The sequence below is a fragment of the Lissotriton vulgaris genome, chromosome 4_1 (genome assembly GCF_964263255.1).
Source record: "Lissotriton vulgaris chromosome 4_1, aLisVul1.2, whole genome shotgun sequence".
Lineage (NCBI taxonomy): Eukaryota > Metazoa > Chordata > Amphibia > Caudata > Salamandridae > Lissotriton > Lissotriton vulgaris.
In genome coordinates, this window is record NC_141691.1 from 1,208,675,793 (window position 1) to 1,208,691,826 (window position 16,034).

At 43.4% G+C, this 16,034-nt stretch overlaps 1 protein-coding gene across 1 annotated transcript in view; it reads right to left on the bottom strand.

Moving 5' to 3' along the window:
* Positions 1-16,034, bottom strand: part of CHMP5 (charged multivesicular body protein 5) — a 157,775-nt gene that overhangs the window by 51,508 nt on the left and 90,233 nt on the right. Inside the window, exon 4 of the mRNA XM_086965421.1 lies at positions 7,707-7,800. Coding sequence (XP_086821547.1) covers positions 7,707-7,800 — 94 coding nt within the window. The remainder of the gene's footprint in view (positions 1-7,706; positions 7,801-16,034) is intronic.

Here is a 16,034-nt window from a genome sequence, read left to right on the forward strand (position 1 = left end):
GGACTTTGGGGTCTGACGCGTAGGGAGGGCTGTGAGGGGAAAGATGGGGAAGTGTTGGAGTGGTGCTTAATAATGACGTGCGTGTTCTTTGTGTTTATGGCTGCAAACATAATAGAAATGGTACTAAAACAAACGAGGGGAAAGTATGGGGTGGGGGAAAAAGTTAAAAGACTGTACTTTGTTCGTAATATCATACTATGTAACGTGATATATTATGCAGTCGCGAATAAAGAAGTTTAAAAAAAAAAAAAAGTATGTAAATGCCCGACTAGCAAGTGATCAAGAAATTAATGAAATGATGCAGATTGATATACACAATGTTTTTCGTATTCCCTCAAAAGCATAAGAAAAGGTCTTCAGCATAGGTTAAAAGGGTCATTGTGGAAGTCTGAAATAATTTACGTTACGTTTGCATAAGCTGAAGCCATTTTGGTTGCGGCATCCATTTGGTTAGCTATGTAATTCTTCCATCTTCACTGTTGCTTGCCCTTCTATTTTGCTTGATTCATCAGCTTTAGTTAACTTCTTCTGTACTGGGCCAAAGCTATGTATGTGCTGAGCAGAGTCGCCTTGTCTTCTAATAGTGATAGTTTTTTCACTGTCTTATTTACGATTTGTTTAAAACAATGGTAAGACCCTGATGCTGCCCAAAGTTCCTCAAGTACCAGACGCTCTTTTGATGCGGTCAGATGGCTTATGGCTGCACAGTCCCTCTTTCGTTGTATTTCAATCCATAGGTAAGAATTCAGTGTTCCTGCTTCAGCCCTTTTGATCCTGACCAGCTGTTGGCGTAGGCTCCTTTTAGAGCTATTTCTTGGCTTTGCAGGGTGAATTCTGACCTTATTTGGGCCGGCGAAACATTCTTAAGTACACTGAAAATCTTTCTGGCCGCTTTTGAGACAGTACTGTCTAGTGTAGCCGCATCTCTTCCCCTCATGCACTCGCTCCCATAAGTGATTGCCAATATGAGCTTTGCTTGCAAGACTCGTAATAATGGAGTTAGATTTGGGCCGGTTGTTAGATGCTTAATGGATTTTATTGCCGTAGTGATAGAGTTGCCTCTTCTATTGATTACATCTTTTTGTGTGTTAAATGTGCCTTTATTGTCTATTATCACTCCTAAGTATTTGTATTGGTCCACTACTGCAATTGTAGAGTTAGCCAGGTGCCAGCGAAACTTGGAGGTTTCCTTTCTTGGATGAATCCTCATTACCTTCGTTTTGCCATAGGTGATTGCTAAACCATTATTTGCTGAATATCTACTGGTTGTATCTAGTAGATGTTGAATGCAATGGGGGTTCGACTCAGCAGCACAAGGTGATCTGTATACAGGAGATTAGAGAGTAGCAGCCCTCCTATGTTTGGCGCATGCAAATTACAAGTGTCTAGTTCTGATGGTAAATCAGACATGTACAAGTTAAAAAGTGTCGTCGCCAAGATTCACCCCTGTTTGAGCTTCATGGTTGTTGGAATTTTCCAGGACAAAAACCTACCATCTCCCAGTTTGACTTGGACGCACATCTGTGTGTGGAGGAGTATTAACTGGTTTAGTCAAATGCTGACGAATAGTCAATAAAATATCTATAGACAGAGAAGGGTGACCCCCTGCACCAGTTTGCCCATTAAAAGGCACATTTCCACAAAAAGGTCTGAGCTTCCGAGGAAGAGGCCAAAAGGGACAATCCGTCAACCATAAAGCCGGTGAGTGTACAAGCTTCTTCCGTTACCAGGTGGGGGGACGACTAGCTTGCTTCGCCAGAGAGTGACGTGATTCAACATCATATGCCTGGGTCTTGCTAACCACGGAAGGTCTCCAGATAGATTCAATTCTCTGCAGATGAAAAGAACCTAATAGATGCAGAGATTCAGAACTTACTAAACGCGTAGTCTCACCTCCATTCATCAATGTGGGTTTATCAGCAATAAGTTGACAAGGCCGATGGGGGTCCTGTAGACTTAAAGAGTTCAAAGAATGGTTGGTGTATCGCCATTTCAAAATGGTGGGAATCCACCTCCTGCGGGATGTCTTAGCCCCTCAGATTGGATGACTCGCCTCGATCTCAAGGATGCGTACCTGGTGATACCCATTTTTCCACCACACCGATGTTTCCTGCAGTTCCAGTGGCACCAGCAGGCATTCGAATTTTTGAGTCTTCCCTTCGGATTGTCCTCTGTTCCATGGTGTTCCACCAATGTTCTAAAACACGTGGTAGAACACCTTGGAGCGCGAGGCTTCCGCCTCATCTTTATCTGGACGCATGATTAACATGGCACAGTACCCTACTCCGCTGTCTTTCCAACTGCCGACTGCAGTGGGCCTCTTAGAGAGTTTGAGGTTTGTAATAAATGAAGGGAAATCCCTCCTGGTTCTATCCCAATCAGAAGTTTTTTTCAGGGTTCACTCCGTAACTTCCTCCCTGCCTCAGTCTACCTTCTCAGAAAATGACAAAAATAAGACACAAACTACACCCCACATTGGCCAGACCTCACACTACGCTGCACCAGACTGCCTGCCTTCTAGGCCTCCTATCCAGGTCATATTTCCAGGGCCCTTCCATTATAGAGCCCCGTAACGGCTAAATGCGACCCATCTCCGAAGGGTCTCACATATTCCCAGATGGTCGAGCTCACGGATGAGGCGAAAGAAGAGATTTCATGGCGGCTTTCCCCAAACGGATATTTACAACAAGGGGTGGTGAGGGACAGAGTCTCTGAATTAAGCAGAAAGCTCTCACCCAGTCAAGAGATCAGGGCTAGATCCAACACCGTTTTTTAGCTCACTGCACCATCCCAGTTTCAGAACCTGGCTGTATGCAAATTAGTCTGTTCCTGTCCCAGTGCATGATGGGAACAGGGCAAACCAAACTACAAAAGCCAATTCTTACACTGGGAAGGAAACAAGCTCCCGGGGACCGGTTTCTGGCATTACAGCCGTCTTCGGCCCGGTTTGCTTGAATCCTGATGGTGCAATGAGCAAGGGTCTCACATCTGAGAATACCCTCCCACGCTTAGGGTGGACAAAAATATTTACAACAAGGGGTGGTGAGGGACAGAGTCTCTGAATTGAGCAGAAAGCTCTCACCCCGGTAGCTTGTCTCCTTTCTGGTAAAGAATTGGCTTGGTAGTTTAGTCTTCCCTGTTCCCATGATGCACTGGGCCAGGGACAGACTGATTTGCATATAGCCAGGTTCTGAGCTGGGATGGGGCAGTGAGATAAATAACGGTGATGGATCAAGCCCTGATCTTTGGACTGGGTAAGAGTGGTCTGCTCAATTCAGACACTCTGTTCATCACCGCCCCCTTTTGTAAATCGATTTTGGCCACTATAGGTGTGGCAGGGTATACTCAGACATGAGTCCCTTTCTCACTGCTCCATCAGGATTCAAGCAAGCCGGGCCGAAGAGGCTGAAATGCCAGAAACCGGTCCCCGGTAGCTTGTCTCCTTTCTGGTAAAGAATTGGCTTGGTAGTTTAGTCTGCCCTGTTCCCATGATGCACTGGGCCAGGGACAGACTGATTTGCATATAGCCAGGTTCTGAGCTGGGATGGGGCAGTGAGATAAATAACGGTGATGGATCAAGCCCTGATCTTTGGACTGGGTAAGAGTGGTCTGCTCAATTCAGACACTCTGTTCATCACCACCCCCTTTTGTAAATCGATTTTGGCCACTATAGGTGTGGCAGGGTATACTCAGACATGAGTCCCTTTCTCACTGCTCCATCAGGATTCAAGCAAGCCGGGCCGAAGAGGCTGAAATGCCAGAAACCGGTCCCCGGTAGCTTGTCTCCTTTCTGGTAAAGAATTGGCTTGGTAGTTTAGTCTGCCCTGTTCCCATGATGCACTGGGCCAGGGACAGACTGATTTGCATATAGCCAGGTTCTGAGCTGGGATGGGGCAGTGAGATAAATAACGGTGATGGATCAAGCCCTGATCTTTGGACTGGGTAAGAGTGGTCTGCTCAATTCAGACACTCTGTTCATCACCACCCCCTTTTGTAAATCGATTTTGGCCACTATAGGTGTGGCAGGGTATACTCAGACATGAGTCCCTTTCTCACTGCTCCATCAGGATTCAAGCAAGCCGGGCCGAAGAGGCTGAAATGCCAGAAACCGGTCCCCGGTAGCTTGTCTCCTTTCTGGTAAAGAATTGGCTTGGTAGTTTAGTCTGCCCTGTTCCCATGATGCACTGGGCCAGGGACAGACTGATTTGCATATAGCCAGGTTCTGAGCTGGGATGGGGCAGTGAGATAAATAACGGTGATGGATCAAGCCCTGATCTTTGGACTGGGTAAGAGTGGTCTGCTCAATTCAGACACTCTGTTCATCACCACCCCCTTTTGTAAATTTTCCCCAAACGGAGGCATGGAATGGAAGAGCAATCTTCGGTTCTGCCCCGGACCTTGTCATAGAATCAGATGTCAGAAGTTCCGGTGGGGGCGCTCGATTTTTACACAGGAGTGTCATGGTCTCCGCAAGAACAATCATTACACATCAACTGTTTAGATCTTCTAGCAGGCTCCTTTGCAGTCCGATGTTGGATGAGGGACAAAGCACAGTCTTGCATGTTACTCAAGATGGACAATGTGTCCACCGTCAGATACATCAACCATCTCGGCGGTACGCGCTCCATAGTCCTCTCAGGCCTGGCGACCGGGCTTTGGCAAGATTGCCTAGAGCATCAGATTTTCATGACAGCGAAATAGCTTCTGGGCCAGGAGAACCAAGTGGCGGATTGGCACTCCCGCAACCTGAGAGACTCCAGCTTGTAGAAACTAGATCCGGGAGTATTTGCAAAGTTCCATGCAAGATGTGGTCCATTCTCAGTGGACCGCTTTGGGCTCACGAGCAGGGATATGCTTTCCCACCCTTCGCCATGATCACCTGGACCATGGCTCAGATCAGACGCCAACGGGCAGAGGTGGTTTTGATCACCCCAATTTGTAGATTTCAAGTGTGGTTTCCGGTTCTACTGGAACTTTCCTGGGATTCTCCAATCCAACTCCCCTGGTTTCCTCATCTTCTTTTCAATCCGGACAGGTCTCCCCATCAGTTAGTCCGGGACGGCGCCTGCACCCTGATGGTGTGGTGGATTACAGGGGACGATGGTCAGTCCCAGGACTTTCAAGCCTGGCTCAGGACCTCCTTATCAAGGCCTGGGCCGACAGCACAGTCAAGAGGTTTAGGTCAGCATGGACCCATTGGAGTATGCGACGTGGTTTCAATCCCTTGGGCGTTGAAGTAGTGCAGGTAGTCAACTTCTTGGTAGGGCTAGCAACAGAAGGCCTGGCCTATCGATCCATAAATACCTTCCACTCAGCAATATCTGCTGGACATAACCCAGTTGACAAGAGTTCCTGTGGGAGAACATGTCCTTGTATGTAGGCTCCTTCGGGGAATTAAGCTCTCACTGCTGCCATCGCCGAGGTATTCAGCGCTTTGGGATGTTAACAGAGTACTAAGCCTCTTCCTTTCATGGTAACCAAATAGATCCTTTTCACGTTAAGACTGGTCTGCCAAATTGGCAATGTTATTGTGTTTAATCTCCTGCAGAAGAGTCTCGGGCATTCAGGCCCTGGATATAACAGAATGTTTTACCTTCTAGGATATATTTCACAGTGTCTAGGAGGACCAAAACTAATACAAGGGTTAAAGAATACCCAGCCTTCCCTGACTCCCCAAAACTCTGCGTAGTCCCCAACTCTCATGTAGGAAAGTTTCAATTCTATTAAGAATGCGGAGGCAAGGAGTATCCCATCTGGTGAGAAGTCATTTCTCTCCGATGAAAGACCCGCACTAAGACGCAAGTAAGGCTATGTGGATTTTATAGGCCCAAACTTACAGTCACATTAATGATGTCCGTGCGAAATGCTCCGTACACAGATTATCCCTGATTTGTCTCTTTTATTCTTAAGTTCGAATGGATCCAAGTCGGACCAATAAGAAACTCACTGTGGCATGACTTGTGCGAAGAAAGAGGGGGGCGGGGGGGGGGGTCAGAACAAAGAAAGGACTATTACACCCTCATGTGGACCCCGATTGGCCACGGAAGGAAACTACTATTGGACTTTCATTAGTTACATTGTGATACCATTCCTAGGGACTCTTGGGACAGTTTTTCTTCGCTTCATGTTGAATCTTAAGGAAATGTTTGTTTTTAAAAAAGGCTGCTATTTAATAAAGCGAAGAGAGTAAAGCATAATCCTCGCCTCTGCGTCAATAGAATTGCAAATTTCCTACAAGAGAGTTAGTAACAGTTTGCATTCCTTTCCAAGTCACCCTTATGGCATTTAATTTGTAGGCAAAAGTGGATTATAATGTAACATCATGCTGCCTTTTAACTGTTTCAAAAGGAGATATGTGTACATTATACTACTACTCTTAAAATACCAATTGTACCTGCTGTACTGTTTATTTATAGATGGCCACACTATTTTGATAAGAAATATAGTACAAACTGGAACACAGAAAAAACAAAATACTGTCATTAACATGTACCAAAAGTGAGTACAAGCAAGGGAAGAAAAAGGACCATTACAAGACAGCAAACGAAGGAGTAAGTCATTTTCTTCCAAACAGCAGGAGATACTTAAGGGCATTTTTAACATTGTGGAGAAATGCACAACCTCGAATTGTGGTGGAAGTGCATAGCAGAGGAGGTGTTTTGGGAGGCAGAATATCGAAATGTAGATGCAATGCATGTGGGAAAGACAAGGAGGCTTTTATTGGCAAACCTTGAATTGCAGGTAGGTGTGTAAGTAGATGGGGAGTCGGATAGATATCTAGGTGATACATGATGGGTGGCTATCAATATCATTCTCAGTAGTCTTAAGAGGGCCCTGATACGTTTAGGAAGATGTGTGTGTTTTAGGAGGTTAGTTGCAAAGTTTAAGACCTTGCCCAGTAGAAGAAAAGAGTACTGGGGAGGCTTACAAGTAACCTATTTCAAAGGTCCAGCGTGCTGAGTATTGATGGGCTAACCAGTGCTTTAGCTCTGTGGAATGAAATGAAAGGGTGCATCTCCCATATTTAGAAATTTACAGCATGCTGGCAGTGCTTATGAAAGATTTCCAATGCACAGAAGGATTGAACAGAAAGCAGTGATTTCTAGGAGAGGTGGCAAAATTCAGGAAAAGGAAAGTGGACAGATTTAGAAAAAAGGGATGGCCGAGATGGGTACAGAAATTAGAGGGCCTCACTTTTTCTTTAATTCATCAGGTGGAATTCTAAAGACACCAAGTGACAAACAGCACACAGGTAGGTAAACATATATGCCTGACTTGAGAAGGAGGGGCAGAACTGGAAATGAGAAAGATTTAGGTGTGATCTGCTTACAGATGGTGCCGAGAGAGAAAAGGGAGGGTCCCAAGGCTGAGCCTTGACGCACACCGAACAAAAAAGGAGTGGCTTGAGTACATAGTTTCGAATTCTGGATTTTTTAGAAAGGAGTAGTTGAAGCGGTTGGAGAACTAATTGAAGGCTGAAGAAGAAATGCTTGAGGTATTGAGAGGGAAGCAAAGTAGGACCAACAGTACTGAAATAGCTAGATGTAGCAGCATGTGAATAGATGATAGTGATTTTGGTGAGTAGAGGTCATGAAATTTGCAACATGAGCGAATGCAGTTTCAAGAACATGGTAACATGATTGGAGATGGAGTAGGTTATTAAATGAAAGGTATAGAGTGAGGCAATACAATTTCTTTCACCATACCGTTGTCTTTGTATCCTTCAGTGACTGGATTGTGTAATTTGCTTGTTCCATGTTGAAGGACTGCTGTGACAGGTTATCTCTCTGCTGTTCATACCTGTGGTTCATATAGTAAAGTGACATCAGCGGATAATAATGTTTTCTTGTTTATTTAGCAGTTGTTTGTAGTCAACAAATCGTACACAGCATCAAGTGAAGGCAGTATTGGCCACATCCAGGGGAACAGATCATAATTAAAATAATACACCGGACAAGAAGAAGCAATTTTAAAGTGTCAGCAATAATAGATGCAGGGTGAAAAAAAGCAAGTGTGCAAAGCTAGAAATTAATGTGAGAGGAATACATGTTTACATGGGAGTATTTAACTCCAGTTGGCCATACAGTTCTAGTGAGAACAATGTTCTTCACACGCATGAAGATGTAGACCAAGCAAGGAAAGGTTTGTATAGGTAGTTGTGGAGCAGGTGTCATATGGCAGATGTTTTTTTTCGAGATTTTTATCAAGACTGATGGTACAAAATAGATTTGCCAATCTGGCAGATTAATGAGATTTTAAAAGAAAAATGCACATATACATATTAAAGTATATCACACAGACACACTCAAGTCATGCTACCACAAGACCTGCAGAAAACAAACATACACAACTCTAATGAATGAGCCACATATATACATTAAGGCATTAATACACATCATTTAACAACCAATTTGGTAAGCTAACTAAGGACTGAACTGTAAGGAAATGAAAACAAACTTATTCATCAAACAAAACCACAAGCAGTTTTCTCGCTGGTAAATGCTCTGAATTTTTTGGCTAATTTAACCTTCCAACTACCGACTTCCTCCAACTCTTTGCCTGCTAGCTTTAACTTTTTTACTGTAGCTTTTTGTTGGCTTAGGACTCTGCGCACTTAACCACTGCTGAACAGTGCTATAGTATATGTGCTTCTTCCCTAAACATGGTGACATATGGTGTATACCCGATTGGCATATTTAGTTTACTTATAAGTCCCTTGTAAAGTGGTTTACCATTTAACCAGGGCTTGTTATATAAATGCAACTAGTGGACCTGCAGCACTGGTTGTGCCACCCACCGAAGTAGCCTTTCAAACTTGCCTGCCAAACGCATGTGTATGCAGTTTACTGTCTCTACAACTTGGCATTTAAAATCGCTTGCCAAGCCTTAAAATCCGCTTTCATTTCATATACGTCACCCGTAAGGTAGACCCTAGGTAAACCTAAGGACAGGGTGCTTTGTAAGTAAAAGGTAGGACATGTACTTTTAAGTTTTAATTGGCCTGGTAGCGACAGACAGCTAAATTCGTTTTTCACTACTGTGAGGCCTACTCATCTCTAAGGCTAGCACTGGAAATTCCATACAACATTTAAGCTGTAATTCCTGATTAGAAAGGAGTACTTGCACCATGTTTCATATCTTTGGGATGGTGATGATAAATCCTCTTTACTAGAGTTGTTAAATTTAACATTACAATTTTAGAAATGCCACTTTTAGAAAGTTGACGTTACTCTGCTCTTACCGCTCTGTGTGCCTTGCAGTCCGTCTCGAATACACGTCTGGGGTGGGTGACGGCTACACTTTGTGCATTCTCTCTAGACAGACACAAACACAGGAAGGGTGGGTGTGACTGAGAACTCATCTACATTCAACTACATTCTGTTAGCTCTTCATGGGCCACCTTCCACAGTCACCACGGCTCAAGAAGAAATATATTTAGAATCAAGACACGCGGTCTCTTTCTCTTCAAGCGTTTGGATTTCGGCTACAGGAATAGTGGTTTAACTGACCAGCTCATCGTGTAGCTGCTCGCTAATCTTCACTTAACTATATTGGGACCTACATCACTGCAGATTCCACATGAAGCAACACCGCTATATCAATTTTATACATCTTCCTCTTGAGAATTTTGGACTTGCCCCTGACATATTTTCATGGAGGATGTTATTTTGAGGCATAGTGCGTACCTACTGCCGTCTTTGCTACTCATAAAGATACGAAGTACCACTCCTAAATCGCCCTGAAGAAGTCCCAAGTCGGGACGAAACGCGTCAGCTGTACTGTCTTTTCTACTACAAAACAGAATAAGGAAATCAAAACTGAGAAGCTTTCGCTCATATCATATTTGGATTTGACTTAATTTCATTGTTGATATTCTGTGGTGCACCTGTGCTTTTGTTCACACTATTGAGTTCCTGTTGGAACTAGCACTGTGACGGTGGGTGTCTACCAGTTTGCACACATCTCCCTATGTTGAAAAGAAGGGATTTTTTCATATTAGAGTCATTTTAGGTTAGGTGCTGTCACTAAGAAGGTTCCACAGTACTCTTGCATTTTTAATAGCTCTAAGTGAGTTTATATCAGGCAGAGGACATCCCATGAACTCTACCAGTGACCTGCTCTAAATCTAGTTAAGTAAGTGGCCTTATTAATTTAAGTCTAAATATAACTCATTTTAAAGGACAAATCTCAGCTGCACATGAACATGGTCCATTCCAGGTGTCAATCGCTCTCCCACCTCTTTCAAGTCAGTGACTTCTGTACATATTTAGAGCGAAATAACGCATATAACCAATTTCACTGAAAAGAGCAAAATGAATGCATAGAAGAGCTGCTCTCTCCACCAGGGAAATACATAGGAACCATAAGTAAATCTATGAGTCTTTTTAAAACAATTAACATAATAAGTTTGATTTGCAGTTTGTTGTCTGGTTCTCCTACTTCATAAAAGCTATCCTGCAACTTTGATTATAGTAGGCTTCCTGTTTTTGAGTTTTCTAAGGTTTTCAACAACTATTCCTCTAAACCTCTATCTATAACTGATTCAGTATTTTAATATGCAATTTACCAGTATATGTTTTTGGAGGGTTGTCCTCCAAATATTCACAAATCACACCTAAGAAAGACTATGGATGTCTACCAAACTACAGCTCAGATGTGCCAAAGTCTGTCGAAAGCTGTGGTGTGATATACAGATAAAACCAAATGTTATGCTTCTGTCAGATCTGTTACTGGGGCCCAACAGCTTTCAAAGGCGTGTTTATTGATTTCACAGTATCTCTCGAGTGACTCACAAGGTTTTGAGATGTTCAGTCAACAGGAAACAGATCTGTTGCATCATACCAGAGATGAAGTTGATTCCTGGATCTGGTTTGGTTTCATTTGAAATACCAGCCCTGAATATACAAAGAATCAATAGATCATACATATTCGTAATTGTATCCCGACTTAGGGGAAAAGCCTAGCGAAATCGTGTGACAAATTCCACAAGTATAAAGAGATACCATTGGCAGGCTGGATGTCTCCCGGATGCCAGTGAGGTCTCTTCCAAGCCAATGAGGCCCCTTTCTATTAAATGAGATGCCTCTTGAACTAAGGGCATATGTTGCAAAGGAGCCATAGGAACCCAGCTTCTGTTCTTGAGCTGACCAGTAGGACACTATTGGCAAACTGTACCTAATATGGACCGTTTTCAACTATTTACGCATACAGCTCCAGCCAATACAAGCTATTTCGATATTTTTTAAACTTTATTTATTGTTTTATCATGACTTGAAAAAGTCAAGTAACGACCCCAAGAGGGGAGCATTACAGTGTTTACAATATAACCACAAATTGCAGTGGACACTGAGAAGATAGGTGGTACAGGAATCATGAGCAAAACAGATGAGCAAATCATAATACACAAAGGGAAATTCCAGTGGATAAGAGTTCACTGATGAAGAGAGGAGAGGCCAAAGTCCATGCCCACCAGTAGGGCCGTGGGTGCCCAAACAAGGGCGGTGAGGCAACATCAACTTTCATGAATCCAATTCTGCGGATTTTAACTTCTGAAGGTAGTCTCTGAGACATTGGTAAATGTCCTTCAGGCTAGAATTATGGGGTTGAAGGGAGGCATATAGTTCTCTGTTAGTGTCACAGTACATCAGGCTATTTAACCAGGTTTTGGCAGTAGGAAACCATTTGCTGCCCAGTGAAGAGCGATCTCACGCTTGGCCATCAGAAAAGCAATGGCGGTGAACCACTGAACACTCTTAGGAATATCCTCAACATAGCCCAATAGGGTTAACAATGGATCAGGTACCAGGTCTAGGTCTAACAGGGTGAAGTGGGTGAATAAGTCACACCAAAAGGATTCGATATGGCAGCATGTGGATGCCATATGTACAAAGTCAGCCCCAGCGACATGGTACTTAAAACAGTTGGGGAATCTTGGGGGTTCCAGCCGGGATAGTGTGCTAGGAGTAAAATAGGGTCTGTGTAAGAATTTGTAGTGTATGAGCTTGTGGCAATGGTTGGGTGAGACAAGGCGTGTCTGAGCGCAGCAAGCCAACCAAAGTTTGTTGGTCAAAGGAGATTCCCAGTTCGGCTTCCCAGATGCCCCTCGGCTTCCACTTGTGCAATGGCAGGAGCGCCATGCAGGTACAGTAGAGCTTTGAAACCAGGACACTTTGTTTTCAGTGATCGCTAGCATGAGGGGTGTAAACTCATCAGGGGCAAATGGGTATGAAGGGATCTTGGCCCTTAGGGAGCTGTGGAGGTGGTGCAGAACAAAGTAGCCTTTGTAAGTGGCACTAGCGAAGCAGGAATCATCGCCATGGGAAATGGCATGCCAGTTTGGAAAATGGGCATGTTGTGTTAGCATGCACTGGACCAGCTTCTCTTGTGTTATGGGGAGTCAAAGAAAAGAAAAGAAGGCCATCCCCCCCAATAACTGAAGAAGTTTCCACCAAGCCCAGCTAGTGGTGTAGAGGGTTTGAATGTCTGTGGGGTCGAAGGGGAGGCCTGCCAGGAGTATTGCGTTCAGAGGCAGAGGGGCAGCTGGTCCATCTTGGGTTTAGAGTAGGGGAGGCAGGCATCAGTATGGTACCAGTACTGAGAGAAATGACAATGCGCATAAATTGGTCCAACACCAATGATCACAAGTGGTTCACTATAATGAAGGACTCATTGAGTGAGATCGGAAATGCATCAACGGATGCGATTCAAGCATGGTCCCATTTTCTGTTAAAACTAAAACAAAAAATGAAGTTGCCAGTTATGAAATCCAGTATAGATGGACCACAGCAAAAACATCCGAAAGAGCTACAAGACCTGCGTAGACAACTTCAGAAAACTCAAAGGAAGATAAAGTTGACTGACCGTGGTACCAGTCAATGGGCCAGCTTCCGCATACAAAGAAAAGAATATAAAAATAAGGTCTGGGAACATAAAAGGTCAACTAATGAGAGTTTTTGGTCCAAATTAATCTTCAGTTCAAAACTCCAGAATACCAATATATTTTGGCAAACCATAAACCAGTTAACAAGACCCTGTAACTCCCTCATATCAAATGTGCAGGAATCGGAGTGGGCATCATTTCTTGCTATTAAATTTACAGATATCGTGAAAAAAACTCAGAGTAGCACTCTTGGTCTAAACAGTCAAAACAAAATGTGCCCCGCAGAAGAACAAGGGAGACAACCTTTGACTACTGATCCCTGTAACGTATCCAGCACTGTTCCTCAGAATAAACAATATACGGCGGAAGAGATCATTAAACTGATCAAAAAAGCTAAACCCAATGGGGCGCCAGGCCCGAACGGTATCCCGCAAGCAGCTTACAAACATGCTCCGGAATTCTGGGGACCCTGTCTGGCGCAACTGTTTTTGGAGGTGCAAAACTGGAACAGAGTACCCGAAAGCTGGCAAGGATCCATATTTACGCCAATCTACAAAGGTGGTGAAAGATCAAATCCAAATAACTATCGCCTAATAGCATTGCAGGACGTTGAGGCAAAATATTTTGCAACGCTTCTCTTAAATGATTTGGTCATTTGGTCAAGTGAAAAAGAGCTGATACCCATTAATCAGACAGGGTTCAGGAAGGGGATAGGTACAACAGCAAATATCCTATCTATCACTATGATCGCGGAGAAGTGTATTACCAGCAAACGGGACCTGAACCTGTGTTTTATTGATCTTCAGGCCGCATTTGACAGTGTGGACCATAACTTATTGTGGTCGAAATTGAGAGCATGGGCAATACCGGAGAATATTTTAAGGGGGTTGCTGTTATTTTATTCTAGTACTTGGTCGCAAGTAAAAATTGGGGATGGCACACGGTTGTCGAGAAAAGTCTTTACATCAATTGGACTCAAACAGGGGTGTGTCCTTGCCCCTCATCTATTTAATCTCTTCATCTCGGATCTCACCGTGAAACTGAACAATTGTAATGCTCACCCACCTAAATTAGGAGACCTACAGCTGACCCACTTGGCTTACGCTGATGATATAGTACTCATGAGCCTAACGAAAGTTGGTATAACCAGATTAGTTACTGAACTCTCAACATTTCTGTTGGCAAATAAGTTGGCTTTAAATGTTTCAAAAACCAAATCCATGTTGATAACCAATCGCCGTGGATCTAATTGTAACATCTGGCTAAAAGGAAAACCATTAGAGAGAGTCTCAGCATACAAGTATTTGGGTTTCTATCTGGATGATAAGCTTGATTTTAAAGAACAGAAGAAATATCTGACGCAAAGAGCGGGTGCCCTGATATTCGGACTAAGTACATTGACAAAAAAACTTGAAGGTCCATCACTTAAACCTTTAATAATTGTAATGGCCAACAAAGTTCTTCCAACACTGTCCTATGCAAGTGAGGCATTGCATGGAAAGGATATGGTCCTACTTAACAGTTTAACAACAAAAATCTACAAGAAGGTCTTACGATTACCCAGGATGGCGTCGCCAGCCCAAATGCGACTAGAATTTGGAATAAAAAACGAAACTGTGGGCAGATTATACTCCTATATCAAGGTATGGTATCAGATCAAGCAAAAAGCAACTAACAATAACCTTAATACACACCTATGGCAAGAGCTTGAATCCCCAAAAAAATCCAAAGCAAATCAGTTCCTCACGCACGCTTTGGAGGTGACTTGTTCAAAAACTCTATGGGACAAAAATCTGTCATTTGCAGCACTAAAACAGGCATTAAACAAAGCGGCCAAACTCCATTCATTGGTATTGGACAAAGAGATTTTTTCCCATCGCTCGCACTCCTGGGCTGTGATAAACGGCTATAAAACACTAACCCCAGCAGTGTACCTGGAAACAACATATTCCATTTTCATGAAAAGAAAGCTGATGTTACTGAGATTTGGCAAATTCCCGACATTGGCAGAGGAACCAGCTTGGAAACAGCATGTAGCTGTAAAATGTCGATTGTGTGGTAGCCCCAAAGAAGATTTAATACACATAATCTGCCACTGTAGGAAGCTGTCTAAAGAACGTTCATACTTTTTAAAGCAAAGCTTTCGGATCAAGAAGCTACGAACATGTAGATCTGCTATAATTGGAAGCTTGGATATAACTGCCCCTCGAATGCATTGCAAGTTGGTGAAGTTCTTGCAAGCATTTGAGAAATATCTTAAACAACAGGAAGATCTCAACTGTTAATAAGCTGGAAAAGCATTGACTCTCAATTTTTGCTCTTATAAAATATTTTTAATCCTTTTTAAATGATAATTTATACATTTTTATAATGTGTGCGAAATATATCAAATTGTTATGGTTTTAATTAACTAAACAATAAAGTTTAAATTTACAAATTCAGTAGAGCTTTGAAACCAGGACACTTTGTTTTCAGTGATCGCTAGCATGAGGGGTGTAAACTCATCAGGGGCAAATGGGTATGAAGGGATCTTGGCCCTTAGGGAGCTGTGGAGGTGGTGCAGAACAAAGTAGCCTTTGTAAGTGGCACTAGCGAAGCAGGAATCATCGCCATGGGAAATGGCATGCCAGTTTGGAAAATGGGCATGTTGTGTTAGCATGCACTGGACCAGCTTCTCTTGTGTTATGGGGAGTCAAAGAAAAGAAAAGAAGGCCATCCCCCCCAATAACTGAAGAAGTTTCCACCAAGCCCAGCTAGTGGTGTAGAGGGTTTGAATGTCTGTGGGGTCGAAGGGGAGGCCTGCCAGGAGTATTGTGTTCAGAGGCAGAGGGGCAGCTGGTCCATCTTGGGTTTAGAGTAGGGGAGGCAGGCATCAGTATGGTACCAGTACTGAGAGAAATGACAATGCACAGCTAGGTAATAAATATGAAAGAACGGAACCCCAAAGTTGAGGAATGATGAGGGCCTATAGGAGTCACAAAAGAGCGGTTCATTGGCAAGCTAATCACTACCTCATGCAAAAGTCGGAGGCAGTAACCCCGCTTCTAGTGCTTCAGCAAACATGGCTAGGAAGTGGGGGGATAGTAGATGTTGACTCATCCAGCAAATCAATGGCCTGTATGATCTTCTCGGTCAAAATCGATTAACTGCTGCT